General features: G+C 42.8%; 1 protein-coding gene across 5 annotated transcripts in view; it reads left to right on the top strand.

The window, feature by feature from the left end:
• The first annotated feature begins 802 nt into the window (after positions 1–802).
• The window catches only part of fer1l4 (fer-1 like family member 4), a 407998-nt gene continuing 387213 nt past the window's right edge, over positions 803–21587 (top strand). For 2 of the 5 annotated variants that reach the window (XM_063040941.1, XM_063040940.1), the window contains exons 1-2: positions 803–1279; positions 10042–10097. In XM_063040941.1, coding sequence (XP_062897011.1) covers positions 1201–1279; positions 10042–10097 — 135 coding nt within the window. In that variant the 5' untranslated portion in view covers positions 803–1200. Of the gene's footprint in view, positions 1280–10041; positions 10098–16129; positions 16218–21587 lie in introns of those variants that run through there. The other 3 variants (XM_063040943.1, XM_063040942.1, XM_063040944.1) reach the window with 2 other exon arrangements.

Here is a 21587-nt window from a genome sequence, read left to right as displayed (position 1 = left end):
CCTCCAGATGCGGTCGATCCTCTGCAGTGAACCCGGCACCCAGACAAGGGCGGACACACACCGGGTTCCCGCTGATCGTACCTTTCCACCCTGACCGTTGTCTGGTACTTCTCACCCACTCGTGAGAGGCGCACCGCTTCCAGGGTCTCGTTACCTTGGGTGGCGTGTGTGTCCTGCCTTAGCGAACCTGTCCCTTTTTATCCCCCTGCGGGGCATCGCCTGTCCATCACTTCAAACAGTTCAAGGTTCAAAGGGGGAGCCGCTCCAGACAGCTCTCTCTCCCCCGTTCCTTCATTACACATCTCCAGACGCTGCTCCATTGTTCCTTATCTCTCCTTCCCCTGAGGGCAGGTGGCAGACCACTTGCTGATGTCACTGATGCTAACCCAGGCCAGCAAACATCTTAATTTTATGTGTATTCTCGTCACACCAGTTAGCCTGATTTCAGTAGTTGGGAAGATGTTGGGGTCCATTATTTAGGATGTGGTTTTGGGGTACTTGAAGGCACATGATAAAATAGGCCAAAGTCATCATGGTTTCATTCAGGGGAAATCTTGCCTGACAGATCTGCTGGAATTCTCTGAGGAAATAATAGGCAGGATAGACCAAGGAGGGTCAGTAGATATTGTTTACCTGGGTGCTGAACGTTGTCAACAAGATCCTGCTTCGTACCGACTTCTTAATGTGATTGCTAACAGATGCCGCGGGGACGATGGAATGCGCCACTTTTATTATCATTACTTCTGGTACGCCCGCAGTACGGTGAGCATTTCGTGGTAAACCGACAGGTTGTTTAGCGAATGGCAGCTGACTGTGCTGGGCTGGGCCACGTTCGCGGGCTGCTTCGGGGATGAGGAATGTGAATTCCTGCGCAAAGTGCTAATACCATAGGTGTGTTCGCAACAGGGAGTGAAAGGTAGTTGTGTGAGAAGGATTGAACGCTTGAGGAGGTGTATATTTAAATAATTTCCCTTGTTAATATTTATCCGGGATGGAAGGCGGAAACACCACAGGTTTTGTGAACTTGCTGTATTGGGCGTGGGTTCTTTGACTCAAAAGGAATCTGATTGAGCAAGCTGTCGCCCAGCCCAGAGTAGCAGCCGAGACTCCTCTCGGAGTCATGGAGGGTGCCAACAGGTGTAGGACCTGAACTTTGACAAACAGCTTTAAAACTCTGGCGGCGAATAGTGGGGTCTCACCATGTCGCTTACACTGCTTCTGAAAAGGATTTCTAACCTGGGTGGCAAATATGACAGACTCGTTTCGATCACGTTCAGAGGTAAGGATCTGCCTGACTCTTCCGACCTGCCACATCTTGTGGCAGTCCCGGCATAGGAGAGATTGTGAGTTTACGATTGGGGGGGACGCGATAGACGCCAGCGCCTGGCGATATTCGTTTTAACCACATCTGCCAGACTTGTAGATGCTCACAGATCATAGTAGACGTCCGAGATTGTTTTGTGTGAAGGGGAGGGGTATGTTAGTCCTGATACAGAAACCCCTCCTGTAGATGGGCAGCTTCACACAGACTTCATGCAGCCGTCCCGGTTTCTGTAATGATCAACCTCGTGACGGAGCACGTGTCTTTTTCGGGAATAAAACTTAAACCTGGAATCAGGAGGGCTAAAAGTGGCCACGGAATGTCCTTGGGTGAGGAGGATTAAAGAAAATCCCAAAGCATTTAACACTAAAGGGGATGGGATGGACCACTCAACGGCAAAGGAGGAAATTTGATGCCTAAAGACAGAGGAGGTGGGTAAGGTACTAAATAAGTAACTCATTCACCAAGGAGAAGGACATGGAAAATAGCAAAATCTGGGAGAGGCTTGCTGATGTTCCAGGGCATGCTGATATCAAAAAGGGGAGGTATAATGGCTCTTGAAGAGCATGATGAGGTATCAGTCAGTCTTCAGGGTCAGCTGAGATGGGCTGAATGGCCTATTTCTACTCCTATGTCATATGGTCATGTGGTCTTATGAAGATGATTGACAAGGGGAGGGCAGTGGATGTTGTCTACGTAGACTTAAGTAAAACTTTCGGCGAAGTATCTTATTGTAAACTGATCCTGAAGATTAATGCATATGGGATCTATGCAGATTTAGCAGATTAAATTCAAGATTGGCTTGGCTGTAGAAAACAAAGGATAGAGGTGGAAAGGGTGTAATTTTGAGTGGGGTCTGTGACCGGGAGTTTTCAGCAAGTATCAATGCTGTGTACTCTATTGCTTATGATGTATATAAATTATTTGGACAAAAATGTAAGTGGGCTGATTCATAGTCTTCAAACAACCCAAAATTTGGCAGAATTGTGGACAGTAAAGGATTTGGCAGGAAAATTTGGGTAGAGAAATGGTAGATGGAGTTTAATATGGCAAGTGTGAGGGTTTGTACATTGGGGTGCAAATGTAAGAGGAAAGTGTACAGTAACACAAAAATATACAGAGGGATTTGGGAGTGTAAGCCCTTTTAGATTTTGGAGGCAAACGCAAAGGTCCTAAGGTGGATAAGTCACTTGGACCAGATGGACTACATCCCAGAATTCTTGGAGAGGTTGCAGAAGAGACAATGGTCATGATCTTTCAAGAATCACTTGATCCTGGTATGGTCCCAGAGGAATGGAAGATTGTAAATGTCACTCCACTCTTTAACATAGGACATAGAACATAGAAATTTACAGCACATTACAGGCCCTTCTGCCCACAATGTTGTGCCAACCTTGTAACCTATCCTAGAGACTGCCTAGAACTTTCCTAGCACATAGCCCCCTATTTTTCTAAGCTCCATGTACCTATCTAAGAGACTCTTATACGACCCTATTGTATCCACAATATCTTTAAAAAGGGAGGAAGGCAAAACAAAGGAAATTATAGGCCAGTTAGCCAAACCTTTAGTGGTTGGGAAAGTGTTGGAGTCTATTTTTCAGGATGAGGTTTCAAATTACTTAGAGATTAATGATAAAATAAGTCAAAGTCAGCATGGTTTCTGTAAAGGGAAATCTCACCTGATAAATCTGTTGGAGTTCTTTGAGGGAGTAACAAGCAGGGTGCATAAACTTGGATTTTCAGAAGGCATTTGATAAGGTCTTACTTGGAGTATTGTCAACAGTTTTGGGCATCATATCTCAGAAAGGATGTGTTGTCATTGGAGGGAGTCCAGCGAAGGTTCACAAGGATGATTCCAGGAATGAAGGGGTTAACAGTGAGGAGCATTTGGCAGGTTTGGGCCTGTACTCAACAGAATTTAGAAGAATGTGGGGTGGGGGGGGGGTCTCATTGATATCTACCAAATGTTGAAAAGACTACATAGGAGAGGATGCTTCCTATGGTGGGGGTATCCAGAGCTAGAGGGCACAGCCTCAAAATTGGGGGCTGACCTTTTAGTGCAGAGGTAAGGAAGAGTTTTTTAAGCTAGAGAGTAGTTAATCTGTGGAATCCTCTGCCACAGACTGCGGTGGAGGCCAAGTCTGTGAGTATATTTAATGCAGAATTTGATAATTTCCTGATCAATCAGGGCATCAAAGGATGTGACGAGAAGGCAGGTGTGTGGGGTTGAGTGGGATCTGGGAGCAGCTATGATGGAATGGCAGAGCAGACTCGATGGGCTGAATGGCCTAATTCTGCTCCTATGTCTTAGCATCTTATGGTCTTAAGTCCATAGTTCCTTGAAAGTAGAAAGGTTAATGAGGGAACCTGAGGGATGACAGAGTGGTATGTGTGTGGGAATGAACTACCACAGGAAGTGGTTGAGACAATATTTAAAATAAATTTGGAAGGGTACAGTACTGTGCAAAAGTCAGGCACATATATAGATAGGACGCCTAAGACCTTTGCACAGTACTGTATTTGTCAACATGAAGCGGTAAGCGAGGTTGTAATCTGGTGGCATCAAAGTATGTTGGAAATGGCGAGGTTGAAGTGCTGATGGAGAAGTGTGGGACATTTGACAGAGAAGATGTGCCGGGGTGGGGATTGGCATGGGTGCAGACATATCCAGTTCTGAGACACCAGGCAAGGTAATTCGATTCCAATCAATTGGTTTATTGATCACTACAGAATGTCTCCCTCGTGCTTCCCACTCCCTCCCTTCTTCCCAACCATGATACCCTTCTCCTTACCCTCTTCCCACTCTCAGTCCACAATAGAGACCCATATCAGAATCTGGTTTATCATCACTCACATATGTTAAATTATTTTTTGTGGCAGCAGTACAGAGCAATACATAAAATTACCACAGTACTGTGCAAAAGTCTGAGGCACCCTAATTATATATATGTGCCTAAGACTTTTGCACAGTACAATACATAGATAGGAAAGATTTTGAGGGATATACGTGAAGACAAATGGTATATTGGCCTTTATTGCAAAGTAATTGGAGCTTAGAAAGTAACAGGTCCTTCTGCCCACCATATCTGAACTGACCATGTTGCCAGTCTAAATAAATCTCATCTGCTTCCACATGGTCCAAAAGACCATAAGACATAGGAGCAGAATTAGGGTATTCAACCCATCAAGTCTGCTCCATCATTCCATCATGGCTGATCCCAGATCCCACTCAACACCATACACCTACCTTCTTGCCATATCCTTTGATAGAGGTCCATATCCCTCTATACCCTGCCTGTTAATTCTTCACCTTCTTCTTAAGCTCATCACCTTTACTGGGACATAGACTGCCAACAACAGCTCACCAGAGTCCTCAGTCTGCTCTTATCACACACCTTCATAGGTTTTCCAGGCAAAGATCCTTCCTCTCCTAAGGATGAGGTCTTTGGAGCTTCTGTTGGTGTTTCTGTAGCTCTGGGTTTTTACAGGGTGGGGTTGCTGGCCCCATGCCCAATCTTCCTCCTTTCACAGCTGGGCTTGGGACCATCCATGGTGGAGTTCCTGCTTTTTCCATGTGTCTGTCTGCTTAAATGTTCTTAAACTCTGATAGTATATCTGCTTCTATTAACTCTCCTGGCAGTATGTTCCAGCCAACTACTCTGTTTAAAAAACACTCCTTCATAAATCTCCTTTCAACTTTTCTCCTCTCACCTTACATCCATTTGTTCTAGTATTTTACATGTCCACCCTGGAGAAAACACTCTGACGTCATACCCGATCTATGTCTCAAATTCCAAGGCTGCAGATAAAACAAAGCAACACACACAAAATGCTGGAGAAACTCAGCAGGTCAGGCAGAATCTATGGAAAAGATCCACAGTTGACGTTTTGGCCTGAGGCCCTTCTTCAGGATCATAAGGTCTTGGCCCAAAATGCTGACTGTTTATTCCTTTCAGGATGCTACCTGACCTGTTGAGTTCCTCCAGCAGTTTGTGAGTGTTGCTTTGGATTTCCAGCTTCTGCAGATTTTCTCGTGTCCAGATAAAACAACAAAGTTTTCCTCAAACCAAAGAAATCTACAATCCAGACAGCATTTTAGTGAAGCCCTCCTGGATCCACTCAAAAGTCTGTAGATCCATTTTGAAATAAGCTGGCCATAACTACACATGATATTCTGTATGTGATCTAACCAAGGTTTACTACAGCTGCAACATGATCTTCCAATGTTTATAGTCATTATCCAGACCGATCAAGGCAATCATGATGCACACCTTCTTTATCACCTTCTCTACTTGTGTTTCCACTTCAGGGAGCTAGGAACTCAAATCTCAAGAATCCTCTGTACATCAATGCTCCGAAAGGTTCTGCCATTTTCTGTGGGCTTCCTTCATATTTGTTTTCCCAAATGCAACACCTTGCTCTTTTCCAGACAAAGCTTCATCTGTAAATGCTGAAAATCCAAGCAACACACACAAGATGCTGGAGGAACTCGGCTGGTCAGGTAGCAGCTATGGAAAACAGTAAACAGTCAGGCTGAGAACCTCCATCAGGATTGGAGAATAAAGAAGGGAGAAGAAAAATTTTTCTTCAGTTCTGATGAAGGGTATTTGCATACCTGGAGTACTGTGTGTAGTTCTGGTCTCCTTGTTGACTTTGGAGGCGATGGGAAAAAGGTTCACCAGGTTGATTCTGGAGATGAGGAAGTTAGCCTATGAGGAGAGATTGAGTCGCTGGAGTTTAGAAGAATGAGAGGGGATCTTATAAAATTATGAAAGCCATAGATAAGATAGAGGCAGGAAAGTTGTTTCCACTGGTGACTGAGACTAGAACTGGGGAAAATAGCCTCAAGGTCCAGGGGAATAGATTTAGGACAGAAATGAGAAAGAACTGCTTTTCCCAGAGAGTAGTGAATCTGTGGAATTCTCTGCTCAGGGAAGCAGTAGAGGCTTCCTTACTAAATACTGCATATTTACAAATCAGAGTCAGGTTTATTATTACCAGCATGTGACATGAAATTTGTTAACTTAGTAGCAGCAGATCAATGCATACATAACATAGAAGAGAAAAATAAAATAATAATAATAAATAAGTAAATCTTATTCAGTATACTTTATACAGTATACATATATTGAATAAATTAAAAAATTGTGCTAAAAACAGAAATACTATACAGTATGTTTAAGAAAGAACAGTGAGGTACTGTCCAAGGGTTCAATGTCCATTTAGGAATCGGATGGCAGAGGGGAAGAAGCTGTTCCTGAATCGCTGAGTGTGTGCCTTCAGGCTTCTGTACCTCCTACCTGATGGTAACAGTAAGAAAAGGGCATGCCTTGGGTGCTGGAGGTCCTTAGTAATGGACGCTGCCTTTCTGAGACAATGCTCCCTGAAGATGACACAGTTTGATAGATTTTTTTGTGGCAGGGGAATTAAGGGTTACGAGGAAAAGGCAGGTAGGTAGAGCTGAGTTCACGGCCAGATCAGCCATAGTCTTATTAAACAGTAGAGCAGGTTCGAAGGGCCAGATGACCTACTCCTACTCCTATTTCTTAGGTTCTTATGTAACATAACAATCTAGGTTGTGAGGTTAAGAATCTTACTGCACCTGGAACCATTCAATAATCTTATAACAGCAGGGTAGAATTTGTCCTTGAACCTGGTGAAACATGCTTGAAGGCTTTTGGACCTTCTGCCCAATTGGAGAGGATATCAGAGAGAATATTTGGGGTGGGTTGGGCCTGTACTTTTACTTTAATTCTACACTCTTCTGAAAATAACTGCAAGGTATTCATCAAGAAACAAACTCATGCATTCCACATTCAAACCTTTCTGGTCCCTAATAGGCCTTACTATCTCCAGAGATCCAATTGTTCTTGAAGTATTTACCTGTATTTACCTTCCTTGTTATGAGAGTACCTGTTTCCAACTCCATCTTGGGCAGTTCATTCCAGGCCTTGACTGAGTTAATTCAGTCCTTATGCAGGGTCATGGCCCAAAATGCTGCTGAATCTACTGAGTTCCTCCAGACAACATTAGAAATTAAGATAAAACCTGTGTTTTTAGTAGTGAGGCAACAGCTCTGCCAGATGTGTCACTGTGTTGCCCTACACCAGGGGCTCCCACCCTGGGGTCCATGGACCCCTTAGTTAATGGTAGGGGCCCATGTTCATAACATAAAAAGATTGGGAGCCCCTGCCCTAAGCCATTCATTCCTTCATTATCCCTTGTATTCTTCAAGTCTCCTGAAACCTTTTTAACCTGCCAACATCTCTCTTACTTTATCTGCATTCTTGCTCAACCTTGATTTGTATCTCCTTCATTTGCAGAGACCAAGGAATTAGCCCTCCTAATTCCCTGTTTAATTTCTTTCCTGTTTCCTTTATTTTCTTCAATGGTGTTGTCTGATTTTAGCTTCATAATTCCAAGGTTCCCAAACTTTGCCATACTTCCATACTCACAAGTATGGAAGTTCTTCAGTTCTGTCTTTGCAGAGTTTGCATGTTCTCCTTGAATTTTGATCATCTGGCTAGCTCTTTCCCAGTTCAAGATTCCAGACTTAGTTGGATTATCTACAAATTGTTTCAAGAAACCCTCCTGGAAACAATGAGAGTAGCTTCTGTGGGCATCTCAACCACCATGGTCCACATTGGACCACAGTATCTGCTTCTATACATCCAGCATATTCTACGCTATTGAAATCCCTGATACTAAGGAGGTCCCAGTCAACACTGCAGAAGTTAAAGTCACCCACTGCATTAACTTTGATCTTTTTAATACATTTTTCCATCATCTGCCTACATATTTGTTCATGAAGCTCCTGCTGGCTATTATAAGGCTTATAATCAAACCATTGTGTTGTAGAAACATAGAAACATAGAAAACCTACAGCACAACATAGGGCCTTCGGCCCACAAAGCTGTGCCAAACATGTCCTTACCTTAGAAATTACCTTGGATTACCCATAGCCCTCTATTTTCCTAAACTCCATGAACCTATCCAGGAGTCTCTTGAAAGACCCTAGCATATCCGCCTCCACCACTGTCGCCGGCAGCCCATTCCACACACTCATCAATCTCTGTGGAAAAAACTTACCCGACATCTCCTCTGTATCTACTTCCAAGCACCTTAAAACTGTGCCCTCTCGTGCTAGCTATTTCAGCCCTGGGAAAAAGCCTCTGACTATCCACACAATCAATGTATTTCATCATCTTATACTCCTCTAATCCTTTGCCACTCCAAGGAGAAAAGGCCGAGTTCACTCAACCTATTCTCAAAAGGCATGCACCACAATCCAGGCAACATCCTTGCAAGTCTCCTCTGCACCCTTTCTATAGTTTCCACTTTCTTCCTGTAGTGAGGTGACCAGAACTGAGCACAGTACTCCAAGTGGGGCCCAACCAGGGTCCTATATAGCTGTAACATTACCTCTCGGTTCTTAAACTCAGTCCCACGATTGAAGAAGGCCAATGCATCGTATGCCACCTTAACTACAGAGTCAACCTGCATAGCAGATTTCAGTGTCCTATGGACTCCGACTCCAAGATCTCTCTGATCCTCCACACTGCCAAGAGTCTTACCATTAATACTATATCCTGTCATCATATTTGACCTACCAAAATGAACCACCTCACACTTATCTGGGTTGAACTCCATCTGCCACTTTTTAGCCCAGTTTTGCATCCTATCAATGTCCCGCTGTAACCTCTGATAGCCCGCCACACTATCCATAACACCCCCAACCTTTGTGTCATCAGCAAATTTACTAACCCATCCCTCCACTTCCTCATCCAGGTCATTTATAAAAATCACAAAGAGTAGGGATCCCAGAACAGATCCCTGAGACACACCACTGGTCACCAGCCACCATGCAGAATATGACCCGTCCACAACCACTCTTTGCCTTCTGTGACCAAGCCAGTTCTGAATCCACAAAGCAAAGTCTCCTTAGATCCCATGCCTCCTTATTTTCTCAATAAGCCTTGTATGGAGTACCTTATCTAATGCCTTGCTGAAATTCATATACACTACATCTACTGCTCTACCTTCATCAATGTGTTTAGTTACATCTTAAAAAAATTCAATCAGGCTCGTAAGGCACGACCTGTCTTTGACAAAGCCATGCTGACTATTCCTAATCATATTATGCCTCTCCAAATGTTCATAAATCCTGGATCTCAGGATCTTCTCCATCAATTTGCCAACCACTGAAGTAAGACTCACTGGTCTATAATTTCCTGAACTATTTCTACTCCCCTTCTTGAATAAGGGAACAACATTCGCAACCCTCCAATCCTCCGGAACCATTGCCTGAGGCTCACCAATCTGCTCCCTCACCTCCCACAGTAGCCTGGGGTACATTTTGTCTGGTCCCGGTGAGTAATCCAACTTGATACTTTCCAAAAGGTCCTGCACATCTTCTTCCTTAATATCTGCATGCTCAAGCTTTTCAGTCCGCTGTATATTTCATATTACTGAGCTGTACTCATGTGGCCTTGCCAGATGAGCCCTCCAAGATGTCCTCTCTAAGTAACACTGTGACATTCTGAATGCTCAGTTGCAAAATTTCCTCTGACATGTACTTTGTCGTCCTTTAATAATTGATGTTCCTACATTAAAAAAAAAATGTAGATAGATATTCTCAGAATAACAATGACATGGACTGGATTAGCAATATCATTAATGATGTTGAATAATTAAGAATGTTTTCCTTAATCTGTTCTTAGGTTACACATACTCTGCTCGAAGACCACAATGTGAATACGAGGCTATTATCAATGAGGTAAGATTTAACATTTGGGTTAATGTCATTTCATTGAAAACACAGATTTTAGAAAATAAAATTTCCCATGTCATCCAGTAACCAAATATTTCCTTGCCCTCGGTAATTGCACATTCCCTTACTGTTTTGCTCTGTGGAATGTAAGACAATGACAAAACAACAACATGTGACATAATATCAGTTTTGTGGGAGTTGGGAGAGAAGTTCAATAACGTGATAAGTCGTTGTGTATTTCTCGAGATTGAATCTCATTGACTTGTCAAAGGATCTCTGCCCTCAAACACTGACTCTGTTTCAATGCCCATGGTTGCAGGCTGACCTGCTGAGAACTCCCAGCACTTTCTACTTTTGTTTTAGATATCCAGCATCAGCAGATTTCTTAGATCTTCGCTGACTTTTTCCAATGGAATCTCATACTGTCAGTCATTACCCAACAACCATCAGGCTCTTGAACCGATGAGCACAACCTCAAGCACCACTTCTCTGAACTGATTCTACAACCACAGATCAGTCTTTGTTTAGGTATAGTTTTTCATAAATTCTGTTGTATTTCTTTTTTTCAAGTAAATGCCTGGAAGAAAGTGAATCTCAAGTAGAATCAGATAATATATACATACTTAGGATTTTGAATATCAAAAGGGAATTTCACCAAGGAAGGCATCATAATTTAGAGTCCATATTCCCCCAAATCCATTCTCCAACTAGACTCCCTAGACAAGAATCAGGACTCTGGTCACCATCAGAATCAGAATCAGGTTATCACAGATGTATATGGTGTGAAATTAGTTGTATTGTGGAAGCAGTAGGAGACAGAGGAAGTACTTTAGGAGCAGTCAGTTTGTACATGCCAGGGATCACAGCTGATTCCATTCATATTTCACTGACACATCAGGAAAAGTAATTAAGATCTGAGCCACTTTTTTTGTGCACTTGCACTCACTTAAAACAGAAATAAGCACCATGTGCTGAGGAAGCTATCCATCCTGACCAATCTTTCACCAATATAATAATAATTCATCTCTATCACCTGTTTCCTGTACAGATTCTTTTCCCTAAAAAAAAATCAGTTTAAACAGTACACACAAAGTGTTGGGCCACTTTCTTGAAGGAAAATGAACAGTTCATGCCGAGACCCTTCATCAGGAATTAATGAATATTACATTGAATCATGTAACAATCAAAAACTTTATAGTTTTTGTTCCCTCTCTTTACCCAATGAGTCATTGCCTTGAGATGGTGTTGGATAAGTGATTGTATAGCAAAGGAAGGGATGTGGCTCATCAGTTCTGTTGGTGCTACTTTCATTTTGTTAGAGGTAAACAGGTAGGAATTTACTGACCACCACCCTGCATTAGTGAAGTTGGGTGTGTCTGTGGAGAACCTTCTCATAGAATCATAGTCTTTTACAGTGCAGCCTCTCAATACAGATTTACATGAAGCATTTGTGAGCTTGTATATTGGGTGCATTATTGTCAGTGTTGGATGAATCACTCAAAACATCTTATACAATGGTAATGTACTGTAGAACAAATTCATCTCTTCATTGACTTCACTGACCAATCATCTCAGTCCCCTTTGCCTCTGCCAAGCTAAACCAATTCTGGGAATACTCAAAGAATCTCTGAAATTTACATTCAACCATAGCATCTTAATATTTTGCATTAGCGGCTGACTAATCAATTTGAAGAGAGAGAGAGAGAGCTTCGTGCTGGTCAGGGAGAAGAGTTTAATAAAGAGTTTAATAAAGGAGCATTTCGCAGGGCTTGGCTCATTAGAATAGCGAGGCCAGTTTTCTGTTCTGCGTGTCAGATGTGGGATGTCCGGGAGACTTTCACCCTCCCTGATGGCCACATCTGCGCCAGGTGCTTTGAGCTGCAGCTCCTTAGAGACCGAGTTAGGGAGAGTGAGGAGATGACAGGAGCACATGCGGGTAGTCACCCTGGGGCCACAGGAGACAGATAAGTGGGTGACTGTCAGGAGAGGGAAAGGAGGGTGTCAGGTAGTGGAAAGTACCCCTGTGGCTGTTCCCCTTAACAATCAGTACTCCTGTTTGAGTGCTGTTAGGGGGGAACGACCTACCTGGGGGAAGCAACGGTGGCTGTGCCTCTGGCAGTCAGTCTGGCTCTGTGGCTCAGAAGGGTGGGGAAAGGAAGAAGATGGCAACAGTAACAGGGGATTCTATGGTTAGATCTAGAGTTTTTTGTAATATTTCAAATAACTTATTGTGCTTTACTTTATCAAATGCTTTGTGTAATTGATAAAACAAACAAACAATTCCTTTTGCACTCGAATAGCTCATTCTGATAGTACCCTTAACATCAATATTGCGTTTCTTGTACCTTTGTCTTTCATAAAACCACATTGTTCTTTACCTATTTCAGCTTGTATCTTACTTTTAGCTCTTGTCATCAAAATTCTTAGAAGTATCTTGGTGATATGACTCATTAAACTTATGGTCCTATGTAATTCACATTCTATTGCTCCAGGTTTCTTAGGAAGAGTGATAATACTGATTTTTTCATCTCTTCTGGTATTATTCCAGTCTCATAAATGTCATTGATTAAATCAGTAAGTTTTTCAATTCCATAATCTTCAAGGGTGATAATTTGGTCTATTACTAATTCATCAGGACCTGCTACCCTTCCTTTCTTCATCTTATTTATTGCATTACGAACTTCAACTTTTAAGATACTTGGACCTTCAATGTTTTTCTTAATTTCTCGTTTTTTGCCTCGATCATCTTCAAACAATTCCTGAATATACTCAGTCCATCTGTTCATAATCTCATCTTTTTCCATGATAATGGTACCGTCCTTTGCTTTCAAACATACGCCTGAGGAACAGAAGAGCTTATTCACACAATTCCTGAATATACTCAGTCCATCTGTTCATAATCCTTTTTGGATCAGTAATATGGATTCTTTCTATTTGCTCACATTCCTGGTTTAACCATTCTCTTTTGGCTTTTTGACATAAATTTTTAACTTTTTTATCTAAGGACTTATATTCTACAGGATTTGCTTTCTTCTGTCTCCTTTCTTCCATTAGATTTTTGATTTCATCTGTCATCCATTTATTCTTTGTGCTTTTTTCTTTTTTAGGAATCACTGACTTTGCTGATTCTACCAAGGCATCCTTTAGAGAGTTAAATTTCATTTTTACATGATTGCTATCATCTTCAACAGATTCTATTTCTAGACTTTGAAATCTATTCCTTACTTCAATTGTAAACTCTAGATCTAGATTTGAAAGTCCTCCGCCTAATCAGAAATCTGTGTTGGGAACAAACTGCCACTGGAAGAATAGATGGAGAAGTGAGTCAGTTTACGAAAATCGAGAGAGGCATTAGACAAGGGTGTGTTTTCTCCCCTGATTTATTTAATGTGTACAGTGAAGCAATATTACAAAAAACAAGAGACATCTTGGGAATCAAAGTTGGCGGTGGAAACATCAATAATTTCAGATATGCAGATGACACTGTGTTAATTGCAAGTACGGAGGAAGAACCACAAAACTTAATTGATATAATTGTTGAAGAAAGTGCAAAAATGGGTCTATCTGTCCATTGCAAAAAGACAGGATGTATGGTGATATCCCAAAAGAAGGAGAATCCTATCTGCAGGCTCAGAATAAACGGGGAAGACATAAAACAAGTACAGAACTTTTGCTACTTAGAAAGCTGGGTGACATCAGATGGCAGGTGCGACATGGACATCAAAAGAAGAATACAGATGACAAAAGACACCTTTACAAGAATGAAGCGTATACTGACAAATACTAAACTAGGCATGACAACCCGCCTCAGAGTACTGAAATATTACGTTTATCCAGTTATGTTATATGGCTCAGAATGTTGGAAAATATCTAGAAACATGAGGAAACGAATTGTAGCAGCAGAGATGTGGTTTTTGAGGAGGATGCAAAGAATATCATGGACAAAACAAATATCTAACGAGGATGTCATGAACAGAGCAAACACAAAAAGAGAAATAATGTATGAGATCATGAAAAGGCAACGTAACTTCATTGGACATGTGATTAGGAAAGAGGAGTTAGAATGCACGGTAATTATGGGAAAGATTGAAGGGAAGAAAGCAAGAGGAAGACAAAGACAAATGATGATGGCGACAGCAGCCAGAGAACTGGAAATGAATACCAATGAATTGATCAACTTTACCCGAAACAGGAGTGTGTGGGCCATGGCAGTCAAAGGTCAAACTGGCCACGGCACCTGATGGTGATAATTAGGGGAACAGATAGGTGATTCTGTGTATGCAAGGATGGTAGTTTGCCTCCCAGGTGCCAGGGTTCATGATGTTTCTGATCGCATCCACGATATCCTGAAATAGGAGTGCAAGCAGCCAGAGGTCATGGTACATATTGATTCCAACAACATAGGTAGGAAAAGGAAGGAGGTCCTGAAAACAGACTACAGGAAGGAAGTTGAGAAACAGGACCTCAAAGGTAGTAATCTCAGGATTGCTGCCTATGCCACGTGACAGTGAGTATAGGAATAGAGTGTGGTGGAGGATAAATGCGTGGCTGAGGGATTGGATCAGGAGTCAGGGATTCAGATTTGTGGATCATTAGGACCTCTTCTGGGCAGGTCTGGGGGGGACCAATATCAAGGCGGGGAGGTTTGCTAATGCTGCTGGGGAGGATTTAAACTAGATTTGCAGGGGGAGTGGGAACGAAGTGAAGAGACAGAGGATGGGGAGGTTGGAGCACAAGTAGAGACAGCTTGTAGAGAGTTTGTGAGGAAGGATAGGCAATGTTAGAGCAAAGATGCACTCAGCCTGATAGTTTGAGATGTGTCTATTTTAATGCAAGGAGTATTATAAACAAGGCGGATGAGCTTAGAGCGTGGATCAATACGTGGAACTGTGACATTGTGGCCATTACAGAGAGTTGGATGTCTCAGGAGCAGGAATGGCTGCTGAGTGTGCTTCAAAAAGAACAGAGGGGGAGGCAAAAGAGGCAGGGAAGTGTCATTGCTAATTAGGGATAGTATCACAGCTGCAGAAAAGGAGGAAGTCATGGAGGGGTGGTCCACTCAGTCAGTGGGTGGAAGGCAGAAAAAGGAAAGGGGCAATAATTCTACTGGGTGTTTTTATAGACCCCCCCCCCCCAATAGTAACAGAAATATCAAGGAGCAGATAGGGAGGCAGATTCTGGAATGGTGCAATAATAATAGACTTGTTGTGATGGGAGATTTTAACTTTCCTAATATTGATTGGCATCTCCTTAGCGCAAGGGGTTTAGATGGGGTGGAGTTTGTTAGGTGTGCTTAGGAAGGTTTCCTGACACAATATGTAGAGGCTTTACTTGATCTGGTATTGGGAAATCAACTTGGTCAGATGTCAGATCTCTCGGTGGGAGAGCATTTTGGAGGTAGGGATTTGTGGTCATAGTGCTGGAGTGCTGGAGAGGGATAGGAGCAGACAATTTGGGAAAACATTTAATTGGGGTAGGGGGAAGTATGATGCTATTAGGCAGGAACTTGGGAGCATAAATTGGGAGTCAAGTCAAGTCAAGTCACTTTTTATTGTCATTTTGACCATAACTACTGGTGCAGTACACAATAAAAACGAAACAACGTTTTTCAGGACCATGGTGCAACATGAAACAATACAAAAACTACACTGAACTACGTAAAACAACACAAAAACTACGCTAGGCTACAGACCTGCCCAGGATTGCATAAGGTGCACAAAACAGTGCAGGCATTACAATAAATAATAAACAAGACAATAGGCACAGTAGAGGTCAGTCGGTTGGTGTCAGTCCAGGCTCTGGGTATTGAGGAGTCTGATGGCTTGGGGGACGAAACTGTTACATAGTCTGGTCATGAGAGCCCGAATGATTCAGTGCCTTTTGCCAGATGGTAGGAGGGAGAAGAGTTTGTATGAGGGGTGCGTGGGGTCCTTCATAATGCTATTTGGTTTGCGGATGCGACGGGTGGTGTAAATGTCTGTAATGGTGGGAAGAGAGACCCTGATGATCTTCTCAGCTGACGTCATTATCCGCTACAGGGTCTTGTGATCTGAGATGGTGCAATTTCCGAACCAGGCAGTGATGCAGCTGCTCAGGATGCTCGCAATACAACCTCTGCAGAATGTGGTGAGGATGGGGGGTGGGAGATGGACTTTTCTCAGCCTTCGCAGAAAGTAGAGACGCTGCTGGGCTTTCTTTACCATGGAGCTGGTGTTGAGGGACCAGGTAAGATTCTCTGCCAGGTGAAGACCAAGAAATTTGGTGGTCTTAATGATCTCTATGGAGGAATCATTGATGTTCAGCGGAAAGTGGTTGCTCCATGTCCTCCTGAAGTCAACAACCATCTCTTTTGTTTTGTTCACACTCAGGGACAGGTTATTGGCTCTGCACCAGTCTGTTAGCCGCTGCACCTCCTCTCTGTATGCTGACTCATCGTTCTTGCTGATGAGACCCACCACGGTCGTGACATCGGCGAACTTGGTGATGTGTTTTGAACTGTTTTCAGATGTTTTCAGGAAATACACAGCAGAAATGTGGCAAATGTTCAGGGAACATTTGCATGGCATTCTGCTTGGGTATCTTCCATTGAGGCATGGAAAGGATGGTAGGGTTAAAGAACCATGGTGTACAAAGCATGGTTCGGGAGGGTTTAAACTAATTCAAAGTGGGTGGGACCCGGAGCAATAGAGCAGTGTCATAAGTGCATGGAGATCTAACATATAAAGAGGCTTTGAGGAAAGAGAAGCAGAATAAAGGGTGTAAAGGTAGTAAGGTAGAAGGGCTAAAGTGCGTCTACTTCAATGTAAGAAGCATCAGGAACAAAGGTGATGAACTGATAGTTTGGATGTATGCATGGAATTATGATATAGCGGCCATTACAGAGACTTGGCTGGCACCAGGGTAGGAATGGATTCTCAATATTCCTGGATTTCAGTGCTTCAAAAAGGAATGGGGGGGAAGGGGAGGAGGAGTGGCATTACTGGTCAGAGATACTATTACAGCTACAGAAAAGGTGGGTAATGTAGCAGGATCCTCTTTTGAGTCAGTATGGGTGGAAGTCAGGAAAAGGAAGGGAGCAGTTACTCTATTGGGAGTATACTATAGGCCCCCTTGTAGCAGCAGAGATGCTGAGGAGCAGATTGGGAGGCGATTTTGGGCAGGTGCAAAAATGACAGGGTTGTTATCATGGGTGACTTTAACTTCCCTAATATTGATTGGCACCTGATCAGTTCTAATGGTTTAGACGGGGCAGAGTTTGTTAAGTGTGTCCAGGACGGATTCCTGTCACAGTATGTTGACAGGCCGACTAGGGGGAATGCCATACTAGATCTAGTATTAGGTAACAAACTGGGTCAGGTCACAGATCTCTCAGTGGGTGAGCATCTGGGGGACAGTGACCACCGCTCCCTGGCCTTCAGCATTATCATAGAAAAGGATAGAATCAGAGAGGACAGGAAAATTTTAAATTGGGGAAGGGCAAATTATGAGGCTTTAAGGCTAGAACTTGTGGGTGTGAATTGGGATGATGTTTTTGCAGGGAAATGTACTATGGACATTTGGTCAATGTTTAGGGATCTCTTGCAGGATATTAGGGATAAGTTTGTCCCGGTGAGGAAGACAAAGAATGGTAGGGTGAAGGAACAATGGGTGACAAGTGATGTGGAAAATCTAGTCAGGTGGAAGGAGGCAGCATACATGAGGTTTAGGAAGCAAGGATCAGATGGGTCTATTGAGGAATATAGGGTAGCAAGAAAGGAGCTTAGGAAGGGGCTGAGAAGAGCAAGAAGGGGGCATGAGAAGGCCTTGGCGAGTAGGGTAAAGAAAAACTCCAAGGTATTCTTCAATTATGTGAAGAACAAAAGGATGACATGAGTAAAGGTAGGACCGATTAGAGATAAAGGTGGGAAGATGTGCCTGGAGGCTGTGGAAGTGAGCGAGGTCCTCAATGAATACTTCTCTTCGGTATTCACCAATGAGAGGGAACTTGATGACGGTGAGGACAATATGAGTGAGGTTGATGTTCTGGAGCATGTTGATATTAAGGGAGAGGAGGTGTTGGAGTTGTTAAAATACATTAGGACGGATAAGTCCCCTGGGCCTGATGGAATATTCCCCAGGCTGCTCCACAAACTGAGGGAAGAGATTGCTGAGTCTCTGGCTAGGATCCTTATGACCTTGTTGTCCACAGGAATGGTACCGGAGGATTGGAGGGAGGCGAATATTGTCCCCTTGTTCAAAAAAGGTAGTAGGGATAGTCCGGGTAATTATAAACCAGTGAGCCTTCCATCTGTGGTGGGAAAGCTATTGCAAAAGATTCGTAGAGATAGGATCTATGGGCATTTAGAGAATCATGGTCTGATCAGGGACAGTCAGCATGGCTTTGTGAAGGACAGATCATGTCTAACAAGCCTGATAGCGTTCTTTGAGGAGGTAACCAGGCATATTGATGAGGGTAGTGCAGTGGATGTGATCTACATGGATTTTATTAACGACTTGGATGTGGGGATTGAAGCGTGGGTTGGCAAGTTTGCAGACGACACAAAGCTTGGTGGTGTTGTAGATAGTGTAGAGGATTGTCTAAGATTTCAGAGAGACATTGATAGGATGCAGAAGTGGGCTGAGAAGTGGCAGATGGAGTTCAATCCGGAGAAGTGTGAGGTGGTACACTTTGGAAGGACAAACTCCAAGGCAGAGTACAAAGTAAATGGCAGGATACTTGGTAGTGTGGAGGAGCAGAGAGATCTGGGGGTACATGTCCACAGATCCCTGAAAGTTGCCTTACAGGTAGATAGGGTAGTTAAGAAAGCTTATGGGGTGTTAGCCTTCATAAGTCAAGGGACAGAGTTTAAGAGTCGCGAGGTAATGAGGCAGCTCTATAAAACTCCAGTTAGGCCGCACTTGGAGTACTGTGTCCGGTTCTGGTCACCTCACTATAGGAAGGATGTGGAAGCATTGGAAAGGGTACAGAGGAGATTTACCAGGATGCTGCCTGGTTTAGAGAGTGTGCATTATGATCAGAGATTAAGGGAGCTAGGGCTTTACTCTTTGGAGAGAAGGAGGATGAGAGGAGACATGATAGAGGTATACCAGATATTAAGAGGGATAGATGGAGTGAACAGCCAGCGCCTCTTCCCCAGGGCACCACTGCTCAATACAAGAGGACATGGCTTTAAGGTAAGGGGTGAGAAGTTCAATGGGGATATTAGAGGAAGGTTTTTTACTCAGAGAGTGGTTGGTGTGTGGAATGCACTACCTGAGTCACTGGTGGAGGCAGGTACACTCGTGAAGTTTAAGAGACAACTAGACAGGTATATGGAGGAATTTAAGGTGGCGGGTTATATGGGAGGCAGGGTTTAAGGGTTGGCACAACACTGCGGGCTGAAGGGCCTGTACAGTGCTGTAAATTTCTATATTCTATGTTCTATCTCAGATGTATCTCAGCTTCATACATCAATATTTAATCCTTCCTGAAGGAGAAGATAGGAGTTAAAATAGGCGCAGCAGAAAGGGTTCAGCAAAAGTGAGTCATAAGTCAGGAAATGCTGCAAGATTCTTTTGTGCATTATCACTGAACCACCTGCTCAAGAGGGTGGAAACTCCTAACACAATTGTTTACATGGTAGAGGTTGACTCACCTTCAGTAAAATTAGGTGGAGATTGCAGAATCTATTATTATCCAAGAACCATGTCTAAAATTTTCAAAACCGGTGAGAAGTTTTAGTCTGTGACTGAAACATTTTTAAAAATTTGCTGTTTCTGCTGAAAATAAGTCTTATATGGGAAGTCAAATGGAGGCAGTATCTGCTGATCAAACGCCTATTTATCCTGTAAACAACAAAATTTACTGATCAGTATCTTATTTGCCATTTGTGTGATCTTGCACATATAAATTAGTTGTACTTTTCTCTAGGTTATAATTCAAAAGGTAATTCATTATATGTAAAACACTTTAGGGATAAGCTGAGATTGGAATAAATACTACAGAATAGAGCTGTACTCGATAAGTGTGATAGTTCCATGATAGGGTTGCAGTGCTTTCTGTTCTGAAGACTATATTAGGTCAGTCAGGTCATGAAATAGGTTTGGGGGGGGGGGTGTTTATTCAGGAGGGGGAGTTGGCCAGGGGACTGGGTTGACAAGATGGTCGGGTCAAGTTGAGTGCCAATCATCTTTTGCAGTCAGCTAAAGTTTGGAAGTTTTACGTGCGTCTTTAAAGATGACTAAAACACCAGGTCTGCAGCCCAAGTGCCCTCTTTCTTCCTGAGACTGGGGCCTCAGCCACCTCCCACCACACTGTCTATCCCTAGACTGGGCTTGGACTTGGTCCGACTCAGGTTTAATATCACTGGCATAAGTCACGAAATTTGTTGTTTTGTGGCAGCAGTACATTGCAATACATAAAACCATTAGATACAGGAGCTGAGTCTGCTCTGCCATTTCATCATGGCTGAACCATTTTCCCTCTCAGCCCCAATCTCCTGCCTTCTCACCATATCCCTTCATGCCCTGACTAACCAAGAATCTATCAACCTCTGCCTTAAATATACACAATGATCAGGCCTCCAAAGCTGCCTGTGGTAACGCATTCCACAGATTCACCACTCTGGCTAAAAAAATTCCTCATCATTTCCATTATAAATGGATATTCCTTTGTTTTGAGGCTATACCCTTTGGTTCTAGACTCCGCCACCACAGAAAACATCATTTCCACATACACTCTACTGAAGCCTTTCACCATTCAGGTTTCAATTAGTCATCCCTCATTCTTCTGAATTCCAGTGAGAACTGGCCCAGAGCTATCAAATTCTCCTCGGATGATAAGCTGTTGAAGCCTGGATTCATTTTTGTGAACCTCCTTTGAAACTTCTCCAGTTTCAGCACATCTTTTCTTAGATAAGGAGCCCAAAACTGCTCACAATACTCCAAGTGAGGCCTCACCAGTGCTTTATAAAGTCTCAACATTCCATCCTTGCTTTTATATTCTAGTTTTCATGAAATGAATGCTAACATTGCGTTTGCCTTGCTCACCACCAACTCAACCTGCAAATTAACCTTAAGGGATTCTTAATAAAAATGACAAATTACAATAAAATATATAGTAATTTATAATTTATATGAAATTTAATATGTAAAATTAAATAAAATATGTAATGTAATTACATTAAATTTGAAATTTGAGGAGAAACTAAATTGGTATGAGAGGGGAACTGCTCAAAATTGACTGGAAAGGGACACTAGCAGGAAGGACAGCACAGCAGCAATGGCTGGGGTTTCTGCAAAAAATGAGGGAAGTGCAAGACAGATATATTCCAAATGAGAAGAAATTTTTGAATGGATAAAGGGCACTACCATGTCTGACAAGTGAAGTCAGAGCCAAAGTAAAAGCAAAAGAGAGGGCATACAAGCCAAAGCTAGTGGGAAGATAGAGGATTGGGAAGCTTTTAAAACTTGCAGATGGAAACTAAAAAGGTCATTAGGAAGGAAAAGATGAATTAT

The sequence above is a fragment of the Mobula hypostoma genome, chromosome 2, assembly GCF_963921235.1.
Source record: "Mobula hypostoma chromosome 2, sMobHyp1.1, whole genome shotgun sequence".
Classification (NCBI taxonomy): Eukaryota; Metazoa; Chordata; class Chondrichthyes; order Myliobatiformes; family Myliobatidae; genus Mobula; species Mobula hypostoma.
Note: the sequence above shows the minus strand (reverse complement) of the source record. Positions and strands in the feature narration are given on the sequence as shown.